This window comes from Agelaius phoeniceus, chromosome 15 (genome assembly GCF_051311805.1).
Source record: "Agelaius phoeniceus isolate bAgePho1 chromosome 15, bAgePho1.hap1, whole genome shotgun sequence".
Classification (NCBI taxonomy): domain Eukaryota; kingdom Metazoa; phylum Chordata; class Aves; order Passeriformes; family Icteridae; genus Agelaius; species Agelaius phoeniceus.
Window position 1 is genome coordinate 19,715,485 of NC_135279.1, and position 26,001 is coordinate 19,741,485.

Consider the following 26,001-nt stretch of genomic DNA (forward strand, 5'->3'; position numbering starts at 1 on the left):
TTCATATATTAGATATATTAATATACTATATATAATTATATATATATAAATACATATCTAATATATTAATATACATATTATTGTATGTCATCCCAGTCAGGATTTTGAGGTTTTTATAACCATTTTTACTACTCATGCCATTTTATCAGGATTTTCTCTATAAATTCTGGCTGATTGTTTCCAAATAACTAAATCTGCAGGAGTAAAAGGCACTTTTATAAATACTGGCCCTTCCACTCCTACACTTTGTTGCAAGGGGGCAATTACATTCCGTTTTTGTCTGCCTATGTCTTTTCTATCCATAACTGGGGCAAGGTTAGACCAGCTCCTGGTTCTGTGGGCTACCCCATTGTTGATTCTCTCTCTCTCCTTCCTGCCACAGTTAGGTTTTGCTCATCTTCCGAGGAAGAGGGATCAGGTGACGATGGGAGAGGAGAATAAAGAGGGAAGGGTGCACTAGACGAGACAGGTTCAGGACTAGGTGGGGTAGGAGCAGGCAGTGGGATAGGGACAGATGGAACAGGTGGGATAGGGTTAGGTTCTCTTGTTCCTATTGGAGCTACCTGTAAATCAATATCTGTATAATTTTCCCTACTCAGACTTTCTTTCAACGCCAAGTGTTCTAAACAACGTTCCTCACAAACCCCACACTTATTGCTTGCAGTTGTTTTAACCATCATTAATCCACATTCATCCTGCCATTCTGGCTTTGCCCGTAAATAGAAAAACAAATCAACATACGGAACCTCATCCCATTTTCCTTCTGGTTTACAAAACAACATTAACTGCGAAATAGTGTCATATTCCAATGTGCTAGTAAGCACCCCAAAGGAGAACTTTGCGGGATAGGGGTGTTGCCGCCCAAAATCCCTTTCAGTTTCTCCATTCCAAATATACCACAAATTGCCGAACCCGCAACGCTCCCGCGATTGTCTTATGGAACGGCGCCTGGGCTTGTACCAGCAGGAATTCCTTTAGCCCAACCAAGCGTAGCTTTCGCTGCGTCTCATTGGCAGGCACCCAAACCAAAGTAAAAAGCACCTTACCTTTCTCCCGGGGACGTGGCGAGCGGCAGAAGCGGTCGCGGCCGATCGAGCTCCCCGAGAATCCCTCGGTGCGGGCTGGAGCGCGGTCGAGTCGCGAAACTCGCTCAGCAGCACCCGCAGGGTCCCATCCGGGGTCGCCAAAATGTTAGCGTTCAGAAACACATAATCACATCAGCGATTATATGCGGTGCTTTTTATTCAAGAGCTCTGGGAATCGGGGTAGTTTCCACCCAAATCTGATTCTGACCATACATTCGAGGTGAATGTGTTTTATACTCTATCATTACATAACTTTCATGTAATTATTAAACTTATATTCTTCTATTGTATACACAGATTTCAGCTAAACATAGCCCCCTTTAAATTTCCAACAGAGTTTCTCACGATTCTTCTTATGGTTATATAATAATTCTATTTAATTACTAAACAATCACCACATCTAACAATTATATCTTTTATCATACTGCTTAGGCAGGTGCAGTGACCTGAGAAAACACAAAGCCCAATATTTTCAAAGACTATTTTTAACATTTTCCAGGGCTCCACTCTCACTTTTATTTCTTGTGGGAAAAAACCCTCCATCTCAACCAGGCATTCATGGCCAAAACTGGGCAACTGCCTCTGGAATTCCTTATATCCAAGGATAGCTCCCAGACAAAAGCTGCCAGGAGTGACAAGTCTGGCTGGCCTTGGCTTCCTGAGGGCTGGCCCTCATCTGCCTCTGAAACACTGGGGCTGGGTGCTTTCCTTCCTTATGAAAAGAACTCTTCTTCCTGTCCAGGCACCCACAGCCAAAACTGAGATTGCACCTCCAAAATGCCCAATGTCCAAGGAAAGCCCCTAGACAAAAGGTGCCAGGAGAGACAGGGCTGGCTGGCTTGGCCTGAGGGTGGCCACCTCTCATCTTCTTCCTCAACACTTGGACTTTGTGCTTTACTTTCCTATGGGCAAAACCACCCATCTTGACCATGGCCAAAACTGGGATTCCACCTCCAAAACTCCGTACATCCAAGGATTGCTCCCAGGTGAAAGCTGCCAGGACAGACAGGTCTGGCTGCCCTTGGCCTCCTGGGGGTGCCTCTCCCCTGCTGTCCAAACACTGGGGCTGGGTGCTTTCCTTCCTATGGAAAAGAACCGTCCTTCTTATCCATGCAGAAACGGCCGAAATTGGGGTTCCACCTCCCAAATTCCCAATATCCAAGGGTTGCTTTCAGACAAAAGCTGCCAGGACAGAGAGGTCTGGCTGGCCTTGGCCTCTGATGGCTGCCTTTCATCTGCCCCTGAGACACCAGCGGTGTTCTGTGCTTTCCTTCCTATGGAAAAGAACCATCCTTCTCCTCCAGTGTCCATGTCTGAAATTGGGATTCCACCTCTGAAATTCTCAATATCCAAGGGTTGCTCCCAGGCAAAATCTGCCAGTATCGTCAAGGCTGGCTGGCCTGGGCCTCTGGTGGCTGCGCCTGCAACAGCGGGGCTGGGTTCTTTCCTTCCCATGGAGATCCCTGGGACACTGTGGGGACCTCATGGAACCAAGGGGATCATTGTGGCCCCACTGGAGCCCATGGAACCAAGGGGATCATTGTGGCACCACTGGAGCCCATGGAACCAAGGGGATCATTGTGGCCCCACTGGAGCCCATGGAACCAAGGGGATCATTGTGGCACCACTGGAGCCCAGGGAACCAAGGGGCCATGGTGACACAGAGGGGCTCCATGGACCCAGAGACCATTGTGGCTCTGTGGGGCCTGATGGAACCATGGAGACCATTCCAGCCTTCAGGGCCTCGTGTCACCAAGGGGGCATTATGACACCTCAGGGCCCCATGGAAGCAAGGGACCATTGGGACACTGTGGGACCCCATGGAACCCTGGGAACATGGAACAGCTCTGGCTGGCTTGGCCTCCCAGGGGCCACCTGACAGCTCTGGCTGATCTTGGGATGTCAAGGGCTGCTTCTCATCAGCTCCTGGAGCACTGGGGCTCTGTGCTTTCCTTGCTATGGAAAAGGGCTGTCTGACTTTTCAGATGCCCATTGCCAGAACGGGTACTCTCCCTAAAATAATTTCCTCTGTGCAAGGGTATCTCACCAAACAAAACCTGCCAGCTCTGGCTGGCCTTGGCCTCTGGTGGTCACCTCTCATCTGCCCCTGAAACACTGGGGCTCTGTTCCTTCATTCCTATGGAAAAGAACCAGCCTTCTTGTCCAGGGACCATGGCCAAAATTAGAATTTGGCCTCCCAAATTATGGATATCCAAGGATTGCTCCCAGACAAAAGTAGCCAGGACAGACAGGTCGGGCTGGCCCTGTCCTCTGGTGATTTCTTTAGACTCTGAGCCGAATGTTTTCATTTGGAAACACCTTGGAGAGGGCCCAGAGATGTCCCAAGGAGGGGCAGTTTGGAGGCCTTGGGCCCATGAGCACTGTACAGGGACAAAGGAGGTCTGTGCTCAGTGGGGTGGAGACTGAGGACAGTGGAGCAGAGCCATGAGAGTGTTTAAAGAGCGATTTCAGGGATGGTGGATCCTTTTGACATAGTGGAAAACAGTCAGAGAGAGAAAGAATCAACGCCAAGGGCAGCTGGGGAGGCCCAGAGTGGCTGCAGGAGAAAGGAATTTCCCTGTCAGGGCAGGGCTGTGGTGCAGCACGTCCCCAGCAGGAGCCTGGAGCAGCCCCAGGCTTTGTGTGGGCAGGCAGGGGCAGGCAGGAGGCAGAGCTGTCAGCAAAGGAAGGGCCCAGCCAGGTGGGGCAGCCGGGGGATGCCCAGAGCCTGCAGGGACAGAGGCCAGGGCAGGGACACCGTGGGACAGCCTGGGCTGCACAGGGCACAGGGATGGGCAGCAGCTGCAAGACAGCCCTGACAGAGCCAGCCTAGGCAGCACTTTGGCCATGGCTGCTGGCCCTGGGCCTGAGCCAGGAGGGGACAAGTGACCCTTGCAGGCCTGGGGCCTCATTGCCTCCTTGTCCCTGCTCAGCAGCCTGGCAGGGGCCGCCCCACGCTCCTGCCCTTGGCATTGCCCATCCCCACATGCCAGGGCCCATCCCGGGAAGAGCCCTGAGCAAGGAGGGAGGGACAGGATCTGCCTGGCCAGGCCCTGGGGCTCAGGCCTTGGCCCTTTACATTCCTGAAACAAATCCAGGTTTGCTCAGCACCAGAGACACCTTTGCCTTGTTTGTCCCCAGCTGCCATCAGTGCCTCCAGTGTTCTGCTCTCCCTGGAACCTGGGGACACTTTCTCAGTGCTGTCCCTCACAGGGATCTCTTTAAAGTACAAGAAACTTCAGTCTTTCAATCTGACTTGGAGCTCTTGAGAAGTCTTTGAGCCCACTCTGAGGGACTGGGTGTGATGCAAAGAGCAGCAAAGGCCCAGAGGGTGATTAAAGTCCTTGTGCTGTGTCTGTGCTGCTGAGCTGGGCCGGGCTCCTGGCCCAGAGGCAGCTCCTGGCAAGGGCAGCAGAGCTGCAGAGAGACAGCTCTGGCCAGGAGCAGCTCCTGTGCACAGCCCAGCAGGGCTGGGGCACTGCCAGGGCCCCTCAGGGACACGAGCAGGGCACAGACAGAGCTCACAGGGGCTCAGCACTGGCCGGGGCTGTGGGATGTCCCCGCGGGGGCTGTGTCACAGCAGCACCTCTGGGGCTGTGTCCCAGAGCCACAGAGCAGCTGGGATGGCAGCAAGGGGCTGTGTGACAGCACAGAGTGGGCTGTGTGACAGCACTGAGGGGCTTGTGACATCACAGAGCTAGCTGTGACATCAGAGAAGGCGGCTCTGTGACATCACAATGTGGGTTGTGACACAGAGTGACAGAGCAGCAGTGAGATGTCACAGAGAAGGCTGTGACATCAGAAATATGCTGTGTGACATCACATAGCAGCTGAATGACATCATATGGAGGTTGTGTGACATAAGAGATTGATTGTGTGACATCACCAGGGCTGTGTTACATCACAGGTGGCTGTGTGACATCACAGGGGCTGTGTGACATCAATGGGGCTGTGTGACATCACAGGGGCCGTGTGACATCACAGGGGCTGTGTGACATCACGGGGGCTGTGTGAGGTCACTGGGGAGGTCACTCTGCCCCGGCCCCCTCACAGCTCCCCCCAGAGCAGTCCAACCCTGCTCGTGCACAGCGGGGTCCCCTGTCCCCCCGGGTCCCCCCGGCCCCGGCCCTGCAGCCTCCCCCAGAGGATGTTCCACAAGATCGACCCCAGAGCCTGACACGGGGACAGGGGCCGGGGCCCTGGGGGAGGCACAGGGGGACAGGGACCCCCCGGCAGCGTCCCCGTGTCCCCCAGGGCCAGAGCCTGGGCCAGGGCTCCTTCACCCTGTTAAAGATAAATATCATAATATTGGCTTTTTGCAAATATTAAAATGGATTTTATATGTGTGATGTTAAAATAACTTTGTTCTAAAGATGTAGTTTTTATTTCTGTTGTTAATTTAGCTTAGACATAGTAGAGAAATAACTGATAGAAGTGTGCTTGTGTTAAACTGCCTGCTTGGGTGGGATAACATCCAATGCACACGGGATGAGGACACCTGTACAGATCTGCCAACTATCAGCACTCCCCGTCTGAAGGCAGAGTGCACCAAGGCCCAAGACCTGGAGGTGATAAAGAGAAGGAGCCAAAACCACAGCCAAGAAACACACATGCTCTGAAAAGGCAGACCCAAGGAGGGGCCATGTAAAATCATTCCTGGAATATGTAAAGTAGTTTATGGATATGCATGAGGCTCTATGAATATGCACCAGGCTGATGTAAGGGGAAAGGTATTTCAGGGGGTCCCCAAAGGTAACAGGGTGCTCCTGGCTGAGTGCCAAGAGGCACCCGGCCGTAATAACCTTTGCTCCATGGTCCTGCTCTCCCATTGTCCTCTATTAAACTTTGTGCATTTTCACAGGAGAGTGAACGTGTTTTTCACAGATGGAATCTCAAGGAAACAAGGGTCAATTCTTAAGCCAAGGCTCTGCTTTGACCAAGTGGGGCCTCATGGGACACAGGTGCCACTGGGACATTGCCAGGCCTGGTAGGAACAAGGCTCCATTATTGCACAGTGTTACAGATGAGTAATGTCATAGTTGGGTCTCACAGTGAGGAGATAGATCCTATGTGTGTGTTAAGATGTGTAGTGATGTTATTGTCATCTGTCCCCCATAGTCCTCTTCCCCTCCCCTTGTAATGGCCTTGGTGGTTGGGGCATTTGGGGAGGGCAGGTTTGTCACTGGAAGGCAGGCATGGCAACACCTGCTCTCCAGTCAGGTTGCAAGAAAGCATTCTCTACCAATGGACGGCCACAAAGAGTTACCTGACAGACTTTGGGTGGGGCTAGGATTACCTGGTGCAACACCAAAAGTCTAAAAGGAGGAGCAGCCAATTTGTGAAGGAGCCATGTGGCTGATAGCCACGGGGTGGGGAAGGGCTCCCAGTGCTGTGATTTCTCCTGTTTCAGTCCTTTGTTGTCATTTTTTTCAAGGTTGAATCACCCTTAAAATTTTAAAAGTAGCGGTCATTTCTCACACACAGCAAGGCCTCAGGGCGCCCAGGAGAGCGGCGTGACAATGACATCTTGGGGAACCAAGTGTCACCTGCCAACACAACGGGGCCTCATGGAAGCCAGGGGCCACTTGGATATTGCCAGGGCAGGTGGAACTCAGTGTCCATTGTGACACAGCACAGCCTCGTGGAACTCAGCAGAGCATTGGGACAGCCTGGAATCTCATGGAGCTAAGGCTCTGCTTTGGCAAAGTGGGGCCCACAGGACACAGGTGCCCCTGGGACATTGCCAGCTCTTGTGGAACCCAGTGTCCACTGTGACACAGCAGAACCTCATGGAAACATGGGGGCCACTGTGACGCAATGGAATCTCATGGAAGCAAGTGTCAGTTGTGAACGCAGCAGGGCCTCACAGAACCCAGGGGCAACGGGGACCGTGCTGTGGCTCGTGGGAGCAAGGGGCCATTGTGACCCAGCGGGGCCTCCTGGAACCCAGGAGGACATGGTGGGCCCATGGATCCTCATAGAAGCACGGCCCCATTGTGACAAAGTGCAGCATCACAATGGTCTCCTGGGTTCCATGAGTCCTCGCTGTGTTTAGAATTGACACTTGGTTCCCCAAGATTCCATGGCTCCATCCCTCTGCTCTCCTGTGATTTGAGGCTGTGCTGTGTCACAATGGACACTTGCTTCCTCCAAGGCTGGAGATGTCCCAGTGGCACTGGGCTTCCATGAGGCCGCACTTTGTCACAATGGGGCCTTGCTTCCATGAGATTCCATTGTCCCACAATGGTCTCCTGGGTGCCACAAGGCCTTCCTTTGTCACAGTGGAACCTTGCTTGCACCAGCCCTGGCAATGTCCCAGTGGCACAGGGGTTCCAGGAGACCCTGCCGTGTCACAATGGGCCCTTGGTTCCATCAGGTTCCATTGTGTCCCAGGGCTCTCCTAGGTCCCATGAGGCCTTGGTCTGACACAGTGGTGTCTTGTTCCTACCAAGCCTGACAATGTCCCAGTGGCACCTGTGTCCCATGAGACCCCACTTGATCAAAGCAGAGCCTTGCTCCCATGAGATTCCACTGTGTCACAATGTTCTGCTTGGTTTCATGAGACCTGATGGGTTGACAATTGATCCTTGGATCCTAGAGATTCCATTGCATCACAGCACTGTCCTTGGTTCCAGGAGGCCCAGCTTTGTCACAACTGGACCTTGGTTCCATGAGATTCCATTGTATCACAGCAGTGTCCTTGGTTCCATGAGGCCCTGCTGGGTCACAGTGGAGCCTTTGTGCCATTCATTTCCATGGTGCCACAATGGTTTCCAGCATTCCATGAGGCCACGCAGCAAAAGAGTGGACCCTTGAATCCATGAGTTCCCATTCCATCAGGATGATCTCTTGCATTCCATGAGGCCCTGCTGTGTCAATAAGGAGCCTTTGTTCCATGTGTTCCCTTTGGGACACCATGGTCTCCAGCGCTCCTTGAGGCTGAGCTGTGAAACTCTGGGCTCTTGGTTCCATGAGATCCCACCACGGTGTCACCATGGTCTCCTGGGTCCTGTAACAATTCACACTTGGTTCCATGAGATCCCACCACGGCGTCACCATGGTCTCCTGGGTCCTGTAACAATTCACACTTGGTTCCATGAGATCCCACTACGGCGTCACCATGGTCTCCTGGGTCCCATGAGGCCCCTCTCTGTGTCACAGTGTTTGCCTTGGTTTCCTGAGAAGCTGATGTGTTGACAGCTGACCCTTGGTTCCTTGAGATTCCATTGCATCCCAGCAGTTTCCTTGGTTTCATAAAGCCCAGGTTTGTCACAAGGGAGCCGTGGTTTCAGGATATTCCATGGTGACACAATGGTCTCACCACTCTCTGAGGCTGCACAGTGAAACAGTGGACACCTGGTTCCATGAGATTCCGTGGGGTAACAGTCAATTCTTTTGCTTCTTTTCTGCCAAGGTCGGGATGAAATCCCAAGACAGCATTTCTTGTTTGGACTCAGGTGTTCATTAGCTCTTGTCTCTAGAACAGTCTCACAAGCTGTGAGTTCTGCAGCACTTCACTAACAAGGTGAAAATGGAACCCCGTCTCTCTCTCTGCAAGGTCTTCTGAGGATAAACTGTCCAATTAAGAAATGACACCTAAATTATTTTTACTTTTAACCCAATAACCAAGCACCCGTGCCCAACATAAGGGACTTTTTTATCCAATTACACAGTACCACCCAAACCTGAGGAGGAGGAGGAGGAGGAGAAGGAGAAGGAGAAGTAAAACAAGGAGGAGAAGAAGAAGAAGAAGAAGAAGAAGAAGAAGCAGGTGAAGAAGGCAAAGAAAACGGATCAGCCTCCACCCTAAAACCTCCATCTTGCTTTATATACATTACTATATTCTAAAACCTTAAACTCCAAGTTGTCCACCATGTGATATTACACCCTTCTATTCAAACTCCACACCCATAATCCCAGCTCCATCATTCCATTTTGGAAGCCTTCTCCACAGCCTCAGGTCAAATGCAGTGTTCTCTTGGGGGTCAGTGTCTGCCAGCTCAGAAAGTCCGAAATTCTCAGCAGCCCGGGTTCCAACAGGTAACAATGTTCTCCTGTGTTCCAGTAGGTTCCATTGGGCCCGGCTCTGTCACCATGGACACCTGGTTCCATGGGATTCCATGGGGTGACAATGTTCTCCAGTGTCACCATGGACACCTGGTTCCATGGGATTCCATGGGGTGACAATGTTCTCCAGTGTCTCCATGGACACCTGGTTCCATGGATTCCATTGGGTGACAATGTTCTCCAGTGTCACCATGGACACCTGGTTCCATGGATTCCATTGGGTGACAATGTTCTCGAATGTCACCATGGACACCTGGTTCCATGGATTCCATGGGGTGACAATGTTCTCCAGTGTCACCATGGACACCTGGTTCCATGGGATTCCATGGGGTGACAATGTTCTCCAGTGTTCCATGGACACCTGGTTCCATGGGATTCCATGGGGTGACAATGTTCTCCAGTGTCACCATGGACACCTGGTTCCATGGATTCCATGGGGTGACAATGTTCTCCAGTGTTCCATCAGGCCCGGCTCTGTCCCCATGGACACTCGGTTCCATGGGCAGTGTCCGTGTCCCAGTGGCACCTGTGTTCCATGGCACCCCTGTCTGACCAGGGACAGTTTGTTCCAGGACATTCCATGGAGTCCCAGCGGTCACTTGGGTTCCATGCAGGTGCCTGGGCAGCGGGAGCTCAGCCCAAATATCCGGGGGGTCCCTGGGCTGGTGTTTTTTGGGGGGAACCTTTGGATCTTGCAGGGCTCCAAAGCTGAGCCGCGGATGCCCCTTGGGACAGAGTGGAGCATCATTGAAGCCAGGAGAGCCTGATGGAAACCAGGAGACCCTGATGGAGCCAGGAGACCCTGATGGAAGCCAGGAGAGCCTGATGGAGCCAGGAGACCCTGATGGAAGCCAGGAGACCCTGATGGAAGCCAGGAGAGCCTCATGGAGCCAGGAGACCCTGATGGAAGCCAGGAGACCCTGATGGAGCCAGGAGAGCCTGATGGAGCCAAGGCAGCAGCGGGACACAGAGGGACCTCACGGGAGCCAGGAGAGCGTTGTGAGGCTGTGGAACAATGGGGCACCGAGGTTTCACTGGGGCTTGGCAGAAGCTCCTGGAGACGAGGAAGCGCTGGGAGCCTCCGGAATCAGCGTCTGCAGGAGGATTTTCTGCTCCCTCCTGGGATGCTGGTGGACAATAAAGCCTGAGGCAGCCTCCCAAGGGTCCAGCTGTGCCACCTGCGGGGGCCACATCTGCGGGGACGCCCGGCCAGCCCTGGCCCTGCTGCTCCTCCTGGCCGGGCCTGGAGCTGCTGGGAGCCCGGGCTGGGGGAATCCTCAGCGCTGTGCAAGGAAAGGTTCAGCACAAGCAGCCCTGGAGCTAGATGTGCAGTGTGAAACACGCCAATCACTTGATTTTGAAATTGTAAAAGTTCATTAGTAATAAAGTGGTTATAAAAACAGTAATACAATTAGAGTAATAATAATTTGGACAATTTGAATTAGGACAATATGAGACAATAGAGAGAAAGGGTTATGGAGGTCCGGGTACCTTTTTCTGGGCACCACGAGCCTGAAAAAGGAACCCGTTAACAAAGGATTAACCCTTAAAAACAACAGCATATTCATACACTTCATCCATGATGCATAAATTCCATTCAAACACAGGATTCTGTCTGGGCAGTGCCACCTTCTTCCTCCAAGTCCTAACAGCGCCTTCGAGGTGGGAAGAAGTTCATTTCTTCTGATAAGAGGGCAAGAAATTCTTTTTCTCTGAAAGATTTAGGTGTCCTGTGGCTGCTATCTCACTGTGAGTCCTTTCTGTAAAAAAAGAATCCTACATAGCATCGTTTCTATTTTAACATTTTTTATAACCTAAAACTATATTTAACACAGTACTTAAGAGAATTAATACAGCATTGCTTTCTAACACAAGACATCTAATATTAATTTTAATATTTGCGAAAAGCCAATCATAAAATACATGCATTTTTCACATGCAGGCAAAGCCAGCGAGGCAGCAGAGCAAGAGAGAGAGCAGAGCCAGCGACACAACAAACGCACCGAGAGCGAGAGAGCAAGTTTGAACAGAGCTTGCAAAGGGCAAAATCAGCTCAGACCAGGTTAGACTGAAGAACAAGGAGCACCAGGCATGGGCTGATGGTCCAGGTAAAAAGTTCCAACGTGAGGAGGACGACAGAAGCCTTCATCAAAAGAGCACCAGAAGACTGAGGGCCGCCACAGGAGGAACGGACGCAGGCGCTGAAGCCACACACGGCTGTAAAACCGGGACACAGCTTTATGCAAATGTGACTATGCTAATGAAGTGTTGTAATTGTGACTTTTAAAATGGAGCTGAAGGCTAAAGGAGACCGAGTGGGTTTTTGCCAGAGAGATCCCCCTCGCTCCCAGCGCTGGATACACAAATCCCTGCTCTGTCTGACTGCAGAGTTTGATTTCCTCGCCCAGTTTGTCCCACTCCCCCTTTCCCTGCCCTCTCCTCCCCTCTCCCAATCCCATTTATGGGATTTGGGGTAATTTATGGGATTAGGGATCATTTATGGGATTGGGGTCATTTGGGGGATTTGGGGACATTTGGGGGATTTGGGTTCTTTCTGTGCCTTTGGGGTTATTTGGGGGTTTTTTGGGGTAATTCAGGGTAAATTTGGGATAATTTGGGGTAAATTTTCACATTGTTGGGTTTTTAGGGCCGTGTGTGTGGGGGGTAATTCAGGGCCAATTCTGTGTGGGTTTGGGATCATTTTATGGGATTGGATGGGATTTTAATGGATTTAAATAGGAATTTAGTAGGATTTTAATGGGACTTAATAGGAATTTAATAGGATTTAATGGGATTTTAATTGGATTTTATGGACTTTTAATGGAATTTGATGGGATTGTAATGGAATTTTATGGGATTTTAATGAGATGTCACGATATTTTAATAGGATTTTAATGGTATTTAATGGGAATTGAGTGGAATTTAATGGGATTTTTATGGGATTTTAATGGGATTTGATGGGGGTTTCCCCCAGTCCACAGCTCCCTGCCACCTCAATTTGGGGGTCCCATCCCCCTCTTCCCGCCGCTCTCCCGCCCCTTCCCCATCGTTCCCCCAGTCCCAAATCCCCTCCCCCGTGCTTGGTTTTGGGGGTTCCAGGCCCCGCCTGCTCCCTTTGGGGGTCCCGACCCCCCTTTGGTTGAATTTGGGGCCCCCCCGCCCCCTTCTCCCCGCGCCCCCCGCTCCCCCCGCGGCCGGGGGGGCTCCCAGCGCCCCCAGTGCCACCAGTGCGGCCCCAGCTGCCCCCGCACGCCCCATCCCCATCGCCGGGGTCACCGCCCCCCGCCCCAAATTCCGCTCCTGGACACTGAGAGCCATCAGCGACAAACGCTCTGATTGGCTGGGAATGGCCCCGCGCAGTCTCTGATTGGCCAGCGCTCCGAGAGGCGCTGGGTTCTGCCCGGCACGCGATGAGTCACAGCCGAGCCGGGCGCTGATTCGCTGGAAATCGCCGGGCGGGGCCAGTGCGCCGAGTTTCTGCCCGGCAACGGGATCGTCATCAGCGTCCCGCGCTCTGATTGGTCAGGATCTGTTTCGGGGTGGGGACGGGAGGAACTGGGCACCCCCAGGAGCCCCTCGGGTTTGGGGCTTTCGATCCCCCCTCGGCCCTCGGGGCGGCCCTGGGGCCCCCCCAACACCCCCAAAATGGGGAGGGTCCGCGGGTCCACAACCCCAGTGTCTCAGTACAAATGACTCCCTTCTCTGCCATGGTGCTGCTGCCCTGCCTGAGAACTCAGCTCTTTGCCCCAGCCCTGGAGGGCACGAGACCGCAGCTGCCCCACAGAGGGGCTGATCAGCCCCTGCCAGGCCCTGCAGCTCCCTGGCTCCTCCACTGCACAGCTCCAGGCCCTGCCTGGCCCCAGCTCCACCTGCTTTACAGAATGGCAGCCCAGGCACTGCCTGCATGGCTCTGCCTGGGACAGGGAACAGCCCCAGGGAGCTGCATCCCTCTGGGCATCACACTGACACCCACAGCAGCACAGCAGCATGGAATTCTGCTGCAGCAACCACGACTGTTGGGCTCAGCTCTGACAACATTAAAGCTCAAAATGGGAAGCAGAGGGAAGGAGAAAATCTGGAGCTGACCTGCCCCACCAAGGGCTGCTTTCCCCTCGTCAGACCTTGCCCTCCCCACTCTTGCTGGGAGCCACTTCCCCCCTGCCATGGGCCCTCATGGACAGAGCCAGACCCTGACTCTCAGCAGCTGCTTGGTGTGGCCCAAACCCGTGCACGGTGCTCACCACCAGCACAACTCCACCTCTTGCAGGAAGAAGGAGAGGAGGCCCTCGGGAAATTTGTTCCCCCTCACGCACCAAAGCCCAGGCCAATCAATGATATCATTGCTGGTGCCTTTAGAAGAGGGCCCAGGCCCGTGCTGGCTGTGAGCAGGGGTGCTTTTCACCACAGGCTGCTGCCCAAGCACTGCTGTTCTCATGTCCAGCTGGCACAACATGAGGGCATTCAGCAGCACTTCTCCTTGGCAGCTGCAGCCAGCAAAGCCTGGGCAAGGCAGTGCCTGGGGGAGCCAGGCAAGGGCTGGGCCCTGGCTGTGATGATCAGGGTTGCCCCTCCCTTGCCAACACCCTCCAGGTCCACCAGCATTCTCTGGTAGAACTCCATCACCGTGTTGGAGCACAGGGTCACCTGGTGGGAGAGAAGAACAGTCAATTCACCCTTACAAAAGCTCCTTACCCACGTGTGATATCCTCCAGTTCCCGAGGGAGGATTTGGCCTTAATTCTTCTGCTGCTCCATGTGCAGAGCACAGTCTGAGAGTAACAAAAGCCTTCTGGCAATACCAGATTTGTTAAACACCCCTTGCTATCAGGGCACAGGTCAGCTACATTAAAACATTAGACTACAGCTCTATGCACCACTGCATTCCAATTAAGGGGCCAATTTCTCATCTGACTACAATGACATCCGTGCAGAGGAAATCTGATTGAACACAATGAGTTCAGCTGCACAGCAGGAACCAGCTCACCTTGCTGTTCATTCAAATCAGCCTGGCCATTTTCTTCTTGATCATCTTCATGGTACTCCACATCTCCTTCAAGTCTTTGCATGTCCTCTTGAAGCGAAGCCTTCTCTGCTCCATTTCCATCCTGCGCCTTCTGGCCTCTTCTTCAGCTCTCCGGGCCACTGCTCTCTGCTTCATGGCCGCCCTTCTGGGCCTGAGGCTGAGGAAGAAAGGCAGGAGGAGCAGCTCAGCAGCAGCCCAGTAGGGCCCCTGCTGCACGGCTGCCCAGAGCAGGGGTCCCCAGGCAGGCTCGGGTGCCTCTGGGGTAGCCTGCTCCAGGCCCTCTTTGCCCAGCTCTGCATCCTCATCCCCACTGATCACCACGGGCCGTGGGAAGTGGAAGAGGAGGAGCACCAGCAGGGCAGGGACTGATTTGGACACCATGGTCTGCAGGAGGAGAGAGACAATTTGTGTTGCTTTGCACAAGAGTTGCAAACCCGTGTGTTATTAGGGAATGGCCGCTCCTGCTGTGCCAGAGCGCTCGAGCAGGGGTGAGAATCTGGTGTCAAAGTGCATTCATGTGCTCCATGTTGCATGGGGCACCCGTGTGCAGGAATAGAGAACACCTTCCCTCAGATGGGATCTGCTGTGGCAAGGCCCCTCTGGTTTTCTCCTCCACGCAGCAGTTTGCATGCAGAATGTGGGCAGATGTGACTTGGAGGTCCTCCTGCTCACCCTTGGGTTCCCCTTGCAGAGCCTCAGCCCCTGCGTTCTGTCAGGGCCCCTGGGCAGGTGGGATATTCCCAGAGGAGAGGGGCCGGCTGTGTCCCCATTGCCCCTGTCCCTTATGTGCCTGTGCTCAGGAGGGCACAGAGAGGATGGGGACTCCTGCCTGCCCCGTGTCCTGTCCGCCTGCTGGGCCTGTCCCAGGGCAGCCGGGCTGTGATTGCTGTGCTGTGTCCCCCTGTCCCTGCTGTCCCTGCTGTCATGGCCCACTGCAGGTTCCACACCTACACAGCCATGGTGGCTCCTGAGCTCTGCAGGGACCCGAGTGACAGTCTGAGTGGTGGCACTCCTGGTTTTCTTGCATTTGGCATCGCGCAGAGCAGAGGCTGGATCACAGCACCAAAGGAGCAGCTGCTGCAGGGGAGGAAAGGAGCCTCTGCATGGCCAAGGGCTGCTGTGGTGCCCCTGTGTCAGGAATTCCCCACAGCTGACACCTGAGTCCAGCATGGACACTCACAGACACAGCGTTTGTTCAGGCATTGCCTTTATTGCATCTTGACAGGGACTGCAGCTGCCTGAGGGAAGTCACCCTCCCGAGACAGGAGGGCAGAGAGTGTAATTTAAATTAACCAATTGTGATTATAGGCATTCGTAGCGACAGTCTATATACTGTATATATGAATATTAAACAAGACACAAAATAATTATCGGACCATGGAGATTAAGCAACATTTGCTGTTTTAAACAGAAATAAAGTATACTTCAGTTTTGCTTAACTGCAATAATTCTTGGTAATTTTGATGAATTATAAGTTCTATATAATCTAAAGAAAAGTGCCATTCTTTAATTACTACATATTATTAAAATATTTATGATATCTTACAAGAGTATTAATCTACATTATAGAAATAAAAAATTTGGAAAATGTTTCTAAAGACAACTATTTTTAAATAAGTTATTTTAAATATTTCAAAACTATTGAAGAATCTGAATCAATCTCCAATAATTGGGCCTGATGCCTTCAGATGGAGCTTTCCTCCGAGCAGATGCAAAGGCTCTGTATGGAAAAGGGTTAAAATCGATGCAGTTACTACAGATCCCGTGAGGAGAGAGAGGGCAGAGGGGCAGGGTGTGTCAGGAGCCCGGAGCCTGTGCCCCGGCGCAGGGCTGTGCTGGGCAGCAAGCGCAGCTCTGTGCGCCGGCTGCTCACAAAGATGTGCGGCTCGCCTTGGCCGGCCCAGAGAGCATCTCCAGCAGGAAGCTTTTCTTCACACAGCCACTGCCTGTGCTCCTCCAAAAGCCTGCCCTGCCTACCTTCAGCATCCTGTTTGTATCCCTATTCATTCCAATCAGCCTGGCCATTTGCTTTTCTATTTCTTTCGTGGCCCGGCGCATTTGCTCCATGTCTTTGAATCTCTTCCTAAGTAGCCGCCTTCTCCGCTCGCTTTCCACCTTCCTCCTTCTGGCCTTTTCCTCAGCTCTCTGGGCCGCTGCTCTCTGCCTCGTGGCTGCCCTTCTGCGCCTGAGCCACCAGCCCAAAAGCAGGAGCAGCGGCTGAGCAATTTGCCAGAGCTGGTGCAGGTAGCGCAAGGCAGCCAGGAGCCAGGCTCCCCAGCCAGGCTCAGCTGGCTCTGGGGGGGCCGCTTTCATCTCCTCTGCACGGGGCTGCCCATCCCCGTGAAATCTGTCCACCACGGAAAGTGGGAACAGGAAGAGGAGCAGCACAAGCCCAGCCAGGACTGCTCTGTGCGCCATGGTCTGCAGGAGGAGAGAGACAAGGCTTTCACTGGGGCTGCCAAGGGAGCTTGTGGGGGCTGAAGTGAGGCCCGGAGGCGCAGGGATGTGAGGGCAGAAGCAGAGGGCCCCGGGCAGCTGGCAGGCAGCAGGGCCTGTGCCAGTGGGCCAGCAGCAGCAGCCCCGTGCCCCGGCCAAGGCGCCGGCCCCAGGGGCTGGCCCTGGGTGCAGGGGGACAATGCAGGCCCGGGTGCGGCGCTTGTGGCCCGGCCCTGGCCCGGCCCAGCCCCGCCACGTGCGCACTCACCGCTTGCCCAGGCTGTGCTGGGCCAGCGTTACCTGCGGGGGCCTTTTCCAGCTGCCCCCATTGTGACACGCTGCCCCTGGTGTCACAGGGGCCAGAGGCATCACAGCCGGGCCAGCCCTGCCCTTGGTGCCCAGCCCAGCTCAGGGGCTCCCAGTGGGCCCAGCAATGAAAGCCCCGGCAGGCAGCAAGTGCAGCCCCTCTGGGAGGGAATGGGCCCCAGGGGCTCCCTTCACAAAGCAGGCAGAAGTCCCCACTGATAAGTTTCCAAAGGGAAAAGATTATAATCAATAATGTTGAGTAGGATACATATTATCAACTATGAAAACACCTGAGGTGCTTTTCCTAATGGGACTTGTTCTTCTGTCAGTGGGGTTGGGTGATGGTTGCTCAGTTGTTCTTGCTTGACTATTCCCTGATCCAGTCCATCCAAGACTTCTCTGAAACCTTCCCATTATCAGACAGCAGAAATAAAGAACTGCAGTGAAACCACTTCTAGTCCCCTTCAGATCAAGAAGGTGCAGGGGGGTGGTTCTGGCAGAGAATTTGAGCTGCTCTGGACAGAGTCGCACTGCTGTGTTAGCAGGGACTGGCTGCTTGTGTTTTTCTTTGGATGAACAGAATCTTCCTTGTGTCCCCAGTGAGCACATGGAGGTCACACCAGCAGTGCCTCTTGCCTGTTCCCTGCCCAGCCAGACCTTCCAGCCCAGCTGAAATGCCCAGCGTGGCCTTTGAGTACAAAGGGATTGCAGAGCCAAAAGCATCTGTGTAGCCACCATGGTGTTCAGCGGCTGCTGCTCGGGGAAGGGCACTGAGAGGAGGCCACTGCTGCTCTTGTCAGAGCGCTGCTGTGCAGGGATGTCCCTCGCCCTGCTCAGTCCCACATCTGCCCATCTTTTGGCCTGGTCTGGGCTCAGGTGGATGCCATCTGCTCCCAGCAGACCCAGCTGCTCCACGGTAGATGCACAGGCATGGAATCCAAAACCTTGAGTATCCCCTGAGTAGCCAGGCATTCAGCTGTTCAGTTTGTCACTGCCCACATCAGGGGTTAGAACAAGATGGTTTTTCAGATTCCTTGTGACCCAAACCATTCCAGAATTCTAGGATTTCTCCATGATTGACTTTGGTCTCCTCAAAAGACCTCCTCTCTCCTCTCTTCCCTCCACCTGTGGAGAACGCATTCTGATGCTGCTGCTGCTGTTGGGACAGGTTGGTGGATACTCTTCCTGCCATCCCATGGGAGTAAGCATGACTCCTCTCTGAAGTCTTTGTCCCTGAATCAGTGCCTTCAAATAACAGTTATCTCCCCTCCTTCCTTTTCCATTCAGCACTTGAGCAGACACAGCATTTCTCATCGTTTTCCACAGAACAGTACAGGTGCCAGTTCCCATCTTGTGGAGCCCTCTGCCATAAATCAGCCTGACAGGTTTATTCTCTACGTAATGGGAAATGATGACAAATGCAGCTGCATAATCTAGTTAGTAACTCACCATAATGACTGCTTCTGGGCTGATTTATGGGTTTTGTCACATGTGAGCTTTCAGAACTTTAGAGATTACATTTTTCATACTTTTTTGTTGGAATCTCAGTTTATCAGACTTTACTGCAGCATTATCACTTGCAGTACAACCCTGGACTTCACAAATGTCTCACATCAGCGTGAAAAAGGCAGAGAAAACAAGAACTGTTGTGAATTAATGAGCCGGGTAACACATGTCTCACAACAGCAATGAAACAACCTGTGTTCTTCTTCAAGCCGCAACAGAAAGTCCCAAAGCCTGGTTATTTAATTTTTTTTTTTTTTTTTCACAAAACACAAGCAGCAGCAAAGAACTGAAACAACACAGCCCGGCTTGAAACCTGAAAGATCTGAAAGGCTGAGTCTATCCTAGTTAATGGTGAAATGATGTGTGAATCTGTCCTAGATGTTCAAATGAAGAAGATTGATTCCCAGTTATAATATGGCTTCTAAGCAAAACACTGGGATTATATAGGAGAAATGCACGTGTCATGAAACAACCAATAAATCAGAGAGACAGTTCCAAGCTCTGCTGTGAAGGTCTGGGAAATGTTCAGAGTTACCATCTGTGGAGTTTGGTGCAGGATAAACTGGAACAAAAGGCCATCATTACCCAAATTGATTTCCTTTGGGCTGGTCTGTTGGTTTTTTGGTTTGTTTTTTCTTATTTTTTTGGGGTTTTTTTGGTTGTTTTTTTTTTTTTGGTTTATTGTTTGTCAGATAATGTTTTATAATACTGCAAGAAATATGTTGAAAAGGTCAGCATGATCCATCAGACACAAGCAGGGGGGCTGGGGTAGATGCAACATGTTCCTTGCACTGGAGGGTAGACAGAGGCAAGATCTGGTTTGGGGTCAATCACACCTGGATCAGGGAGGTGGCTGAAACCTGGGCTGGCCAAAGCCTTAGAATCACAAAATATCCTGGGCTGGAAAGGACCCCCAAGGATCACCAAGTCCAGCTCCTGGCCCTGCAGAGGACACCTCCCCAAGAACCCCACGCTGTGCCTTGGCATGTGCTGGTGGGCAGGAGCACACAGCTGGCTGTGGCTTTGGGTGCATGGGTAAGATGAGATGGTGAGGAGCATCCCTGCTCCCTGAGCTCCTGGAGAGCTGCAGACACTGATCACTGGTAAGGACAGCACCAGGGCCATGGCCTGGGGCTGGTGATCTGGTGCCTCCTTCCTGCTGCTGCTTTCTGCTACAGATAACAGCCTGGTACCAAGGTCTTGTTGCTGAGGTGATAAACGGCTGGGGAGATTCCCTCCCTGCTCTTGTCTGCACGAGTTCTTATGCTCAGCACCAGGAAGGATTGGGCCAGAATGGAGGCATTTGGGGTCTCAGGGCTGAGGCTGAGACAGACAGGCAGGCAGAGCAGCTCCTCCTGGCTGATGCAAACATTAGCCCTGTGCTGGCCAGGCCAGTGATCCATAGCTATGGGTCCACAGTGATGGTGGTGCTGGGTATTCACTGGGAGAAGAGGAGGTGTAAAATGAAGCTTCTGAAGCTGCTTGGGATCCTGGAAGCTGCTCAGACCCCACTTGACCACAGTGGTTGTTTGGCCAGCTGAAGTGATGGAATTTATTGGGCTGTGCAGGGACAGTTTTCTGTGCAAACATGAAGGACTTTCAGGGGGGATGAAATACGGCCTCATAGTGGAAACAGCTGGGCTGAACACTCTTTATTCCAGCTATGAATCTTTGCTCTTAAGAGCAACAGATTCCACCTTTCATTAAACCAGAACTTCTTGTTGTTGTTGTTGTTATTTTGAGGAACATAAATGACCTTTCTTGTTTAGTTTATGAGCATTTTAAAATCTTTGTTGTTTATTTCATTAGCATTTTAAATCATCTGGTCACCCACTGCATGCATGAAACATGAGATGTTACCAAAGTGTAGCTCACTTCAGACAGGGAGTGCTGATAGTTGGCAGATCTGTACAGGTGTCCTCATCCTGTGTGCATTGGATGTTATCCCATCCAAGCAGGCAGTTTAACACAAGCAGCTATTTCACTAAGCTTAATTAACAACAGAAATAAAAACTATATCTTTAGAACAAAGTTACTTTGACATCTACCATCACTCAGCGAGAGGTTTATTGTTATGGACACATAATATTGGCTTTTTGCAGAGATTAAAATGGATTTTCTATCTGTGGTGTTCAAGTAACTTTGTTATTGTCTTGGTTTGAAAAGCCAGGTGTCTGCTAAGGAAGGCAGGAGCCTCCCCTGGAGTGGAAAATGTGAACCCCTCCCTCTGAATTGTTATAATTTTGAAATTAAGGAGCTTTCAGGCAAAGATATGGGAATAGGAATAACAGTTCTTTTTTAGGAAAAATTAAAAATATAAATGCAGTAGTACAAATGAAAAAAACCCCACTGACAGAGTCAGAACAGGGCCTGACCCCCTGTGGGTCAGGGTGCTGGCAGCAGTCCCATTCAGTGGTGGCTGCAGCCCTCCTGCAGTGCCAGGTGTGGCTCTGTTGGAGCAGGGATCCTGGAGAAGGGTGGAGTTTTCCTCTGAAGGTCCAGGGCTGCTGTAGATGGGCCTGGGAATCTTCCTTCCTCTGGGAATCCAGTTGGAAAAGGCTGATCCTCTGGGAATCCCGTGGAGAAGAAAGACAGCTGCTCCTCTGGGAATCCAGTTGGAAAAGGCTGATCCTCTGGGAATCCCATGGAGAAGGAAGACAGCTGCTCCTCTGGGAATCCAGGAGGAAAAGGCTGCCTACAGTGTTCCAAATCTCAGATTCTGTCCAGGTAGGAATGCTTGGCTCCTCCCCCTGGGCGGAGCATCTCCCAATGGGATGATGTCATTTAATCAGCCATGCAGTGATACTCAGTGGCCCAATACCAGAAGATAATTAATAATTAATGGCCTATTAATGGAACACACCTCCCCAGAGGGAGGATTGGTTGTGGAAGAGAGAAACTGCCCAATGAACAGAAGATAACTGCCCCACCACTGACAGATGGCAAACAGAACACACACTTATCTTGCAGTCCAGGACCTGTCCCCACTGGCTGCCCCCATTCTCCAGAGTTCATGGTGTCCAGAGAGGCTGCAGCTGCCGGTGCCAGGAACAAACGAGACGGGTCTGGGTTTCAGAAAGCTCCAGAGTCCATTTCTGACCCCCGAAAGACAGGGCAAAGGCAGGGCCGTGAGGTTTTTATAGGGTATCCCAGGGCTGGAGTTTGGGTTTGTGTTGGATCGGCGGGAGAAATGTGGCATGCAGTATGACTGATCAGCAAGTCTCGAACTTTACTGAGAGTCACACATATTTATATTGGTGTTAATAAAGCTCATACATATTGCAAACGAGTGCTCATTATTGGTTAGTTACTTATCGGCCAACTACGCCTCCTTCTGCATTCTTGTGGTTATTCTGTTGAAACTATTCTTCATATTTTTGGCAAAAGAGCCTCTTCCCTATCCTGTTGTTGCATCAAGGGCATAATGTCCTTGCCTTATATGGACACTGACTGCTGACTTCTAGACTTCTCTCCTTCTTGCTTAACCAGGGGTATTATGTTGACGTGACCTTTCTCAGCTAGCCAACTGTCCACAAAGCTCAGCGGGACAAGGCTCCTGTCCGTGCTCTCCCACATTCCACAGTGCCCAGGCCACACCAGGAGTGCTCAGAGCTGCAGCCAAAAGCTTCCTATCGATCCTCTCTTGCAGAGGACACCAGCACAGAGGCACAGGTGCCACCTCCTCCAGCTAAGCCCAGGAGATGCACCTCCTCACCAGCTGCAAGAGCAGGACGCTTATGTGCCAGCCGCCCCTCCCAACCCCGTTCTTCCCTTCGTGACTTGAAGGCGCATCCCCACCTTGAGACACCCGGGGTGGGAAGAAGAGCTGGCCCCGGACGATGTCCTCGTTGGTGTGGAAAGGAAGGTGCCCACAGAGCAGCTCATAGAGCAGGATGCCCAGGGACCAGATGGTGGCTGGCTGGCCATGGTAGCAGCCAAAGAGGATCCACTCCGGTGGGCTGTACTCCAGCGTTCCTATGGGACACGGGCGCAGCTCATCAGGCCCATGCTGCTCCCTCCCTCCCAGCCAGCTCCTGTTCCACAACAGCCAGCCCCTGCCCTGCCATAAAGCAACTTGGCTGCAGCTGGCTGAAGATGGATTCCCCCTCTTTCCTTGCCTCCTTCCTTCCCTCCCTCTTCCCCCTCTGCCAGCCAAGGGGGGAACTCCACTGCCCCGCTGGGCCCCGGCTTTGGGCTCACCTGACATCCGGGTGTAGAACGTGTCCTGGAGGATCGTGCCGCAGCCGAAGTCGATGAGCTTCACCTCGCCCGTGGCCAGGTCGACGAGGACGTTCTCGGCCTTGATGTGGGGGTGCAGGACGCCGCGGCTGCTGCAGTGCCCCATGGCCTCCAGCACCTGGCGGAACAGCCCCTGCGCCACGGGCTCCGTCAGGAACCGCCGCTCGTGCAGGAAGTACCAGAGGTGCTGACAGCGCTGCGGACGCTCCATGAGCAGCACAAAGCCCTCGGGCACCTCGAACCAGTCCAGGAGCCGCACGACGCCGGGGAAGCCAGGCCGCGACACCATCCACAGCAGCGCCAGCTCCAGGGGCACAAGGGCGCCCTTGCGCTGCGGGGGGACCGCGATGCCGTCAGCGGGGCTGATGCTGCGCTGTGCCTCGGGCAGCCCCTGCCCGGCCCCGCCGTGGTTCGCCATGGCCCGGCCCGGGGCGCTGCGCGGCCCCCGCTCACTCCACGCTCGCTGCCCTCGCAGCGTTCCGGCTGCCGCCCTGCCGGGCCTTGCCTCAGCCCCGCCCGGCACGCCCCGCCGGCTCCTCCCGCTGGCCCCGCTCACTCCCCAGCCGCGCCCACTCCGAGATGCGCTCCCGGGACACTCGCTTGATGGCCGCCTGCGAGCCAAGGCCAGAGGCGGGCTGAGCTCGTCGCCCGCCGTCCGCCGCCACCCTCTGAGTCGGCCCCGTCTCTTCCCGGGGCGCCATTGGCGAGGCGGGGACCGGAGTAAACGCTGCCGCAGCCGCCGCTGCCCAGCAGCGGGCCCTGCTGCTAGAGCTGCTCCAGGGGAGGCCTCTCCGCCCGTGCGGGTGGCACCGCGCTGCCGCTCTTCTGCCCCGGGCACCCGCCCGCCCGGCGCGCTGCTGCTTGCCGAGGCGCCCCAGGCTGCGGTGGCTCGGGGCCGGCGGCCGAGCTGGCGAGCGGCGGAGCTCGGAGCGGGGCAGCTGCCGGCCACGCTCTTGGCCACGGGGCGGGAGCCGGGCGGCAGCGGGGCGGCTGCGGGCGGAACCGCGGCAGGGGCTTCGTTCGGGGCCGGGGCCTCAGCCGGGGCTGGGCCAGAGCCCGCGCCAGACGCAGCCAAAAGCCCGCACTGCTCCGCCAGCACCAGAGCGAGCGGCTCTTCCAGCGGCGCCACAGCCAGGACGGAGAGAGCCCGGCCGAGGCGGAACCACGGCGGGCCGGGCACGGGCGGGCACGGGGCGGCCCCGCCGAGGGGCGCCTTGCAGGACGCAGCATCAGCCGGGCTGGGAGAGGTGGAACACGGACGGCACAGCAAGGGACGGGAATAGAGTTAGTGTGAGAGGGAGAAGGGGATGTCGAGCGAGTGGGAAGTCGAGTGTAAAACCAATCAAGAGAAGCGCCCCAAGGAACGAAAGAGAGAAACAAACAAATCACATCCCAAAGTCATTCCTATTAGAGAAGTAACCAAAGAAAACAATGTAGCAATAACGAAGACTGTTGGCTTCTGGCTTCTTTCTTCTTTGCATGAGACCAAGCATTTCATGGGGAACAATTGCCTCTTCTGACAATTTTGCCAGAGTGGACTGGAGCAGAGCATTTACTTTTCAAGTAGAAAAGGGAAATCGTGTCAGTAATGTCATCTCTTTTCATCCTCTGTTGACACAGTTGCAGGCTGTCAAAAGACATGGTCTGCAGTGTGGAACTTGGGGTCAAGTTCCTTTTTCTGCCAGAGGATGAGGAGGGGAAGTATCCCAGAATCATGGAGTCGTGGCATGGTTTGGCTTGGAAGGGATCTGGAAAATCCCATGGCTGCAACCCCCTGCTGTGGCTGGGGACCCCTTGCACTGGACCGGCTTGTCTAGAGCTCCATGCAGCCTGGCCTTGAACACTGTCAGGGACGGGACATGCCCACCTTCTCTGGGCAACCTGTTCCAGGAGAGTCTTTTTTCTGAATCCCTTACCTAAACCTAATCTCTCTCCATTTGGATCCATGCTCCCTTGTCCTGTCCTTGCCTGCCCTCGTACAAAGTCCCTGTCCAGCTTTCTTGTGTGTTGCCCTCAGGTACTGGAAGGCCACAGCTGGATCAAGGCTGGGTCTCTTTCCCAGGCTGAAGAAGCCGAGCTGTGTCAGCCTTTCCTTGCAGGAGAGGAGCTGCAGCCCCGGCACCATCTGGGTGTCCCTGCTGGGCCCCTGCTGCAGCGTGTCCACGTCCTTGCCGTCCGTGCCGGGGAGCCCGGCAGAGGCGGAGGCAGCGCTGCAGGTGCAGGGTCAGCGGCGGGGAGGAGACCCGGCCCTGGCAGCGGCTCCGGGAGCAGCGATTGGCGCTGGGCCGCCCGCACTGCAGAGAGCCGGGGCCCTTGTGCCTGCCCTTGTGCCCAGGGCGCCTTTCCCCGCCGCCCGCCCGCCCGCCCGCTCGGGGGAAATGCCCCCTGTGCCGCCCCTCAGGGCCGCCCCTCGCCGCTGCCCCGGGCGCTCCCGGCGCCGCCTGGAGGGGCCCAGGCCTCGGCCTCACCCTGCTCAGCCCGAGGCCTGGAAAAGCAGATTCAAACACCCACCCAGAAAGTGCCCCAGGATGCCAAGGTCAATCTTTTGTCACCAGCACGGCTTTGCTATCAGAGTCTGGACGGCAGTAGAAAATCACCAGGGGAAAAGAGCATGGACAAGTTCTGCCTTGGCACTACCTCAAGCTGTGGGGTACCAGTTGTTGGTTTCACTGGCTCTGGATTGAAGGCACTTGAGACAGTAATTCATGTTCAGATGCAAGTGTTTATTATTTCTTATCAGTAAAACAGCCTCATTACTGGGAGTTCAGCAGCTTTTCATTAGAAGGCACAAAATGGCCAACAATCTCTTGTTCCAAGGTCTTTTAAGACTAAACTATCCAATTAAGAACTGACACCTAGATTATTTTCCCTTTTAACCTAATAACTGATCCCAAAGAGCCTGCAATGTGGAATTTCTGCCCAAATACAAAAAGCCACCCCAACTCATGAAGAAGAAGGAAGAAGCATGAAGAAGAAACCCAGGACGAAACACTGTGCCCTCCATTTTGCTTCCATCCACAACATACTAAAAATCCCAAAACCTCAATTTCTCAGAGTCAGAGTGGACCAAAGCCCAAAAACTGGAGGTGATAAGAATGGACTAAAACCACAACCAAGGAATCTGCATTGCCCTGAAATACCTTTCCCCTTACATCAGCCTGGTGCATATTCATAGACCCTCATGCATATCCATCAACTACTTTACATATTCCAGGAATAATTTTACATGGCCCCTCCCTGGGTCTGCCTTTTCAGAGCATGTGTGTTTCTTGGCTGTGGTTTTAGTCCATTCTCTTTATCGCCTCCAGGTTTTGGGCCTTGGTGCACTCTGCCTTCAGAC

At 53.6% G+C, this 26,001-nt stretch overlaps 3 protein-coding genes across 3 annotated transcripts in view; 1 reads left to right on the forward strand and 2 right to left on the reverse strand.

Annotated features, from left to right (window-relative positions):
- LOC129126570 (uncharacterized) overlaps positions 1–26,001 on the reverse strand; it is a 246,689-nt gene that overhangs the window by 171,809 nt on the left and 48,879 nt on the right. The window lies entirely within an intron of this gene.
- Positions 1–26,001, forward strand: part of LOC129126568 (uncharacterized) — a 250,177-nt gene that overhangs the window by 139,214 nt on the left and 84,962 nt on the right. Inside the window, 1 exon segment of the mRNA XM_077186300.1 lies at positions 2,332–2,342. Coding sequence (XP_077042415.1) covers positions 2,332–2,342 — 11 coding nt within the window.
- Positions 1–26,001, reverse strand: part of LOC143695314 (uncharacterized) — a 193,055-nt gene that overhangs the window by 118,010 nt on the left and 49,044 nt on the right. The window lies entirely within an intron of this gene.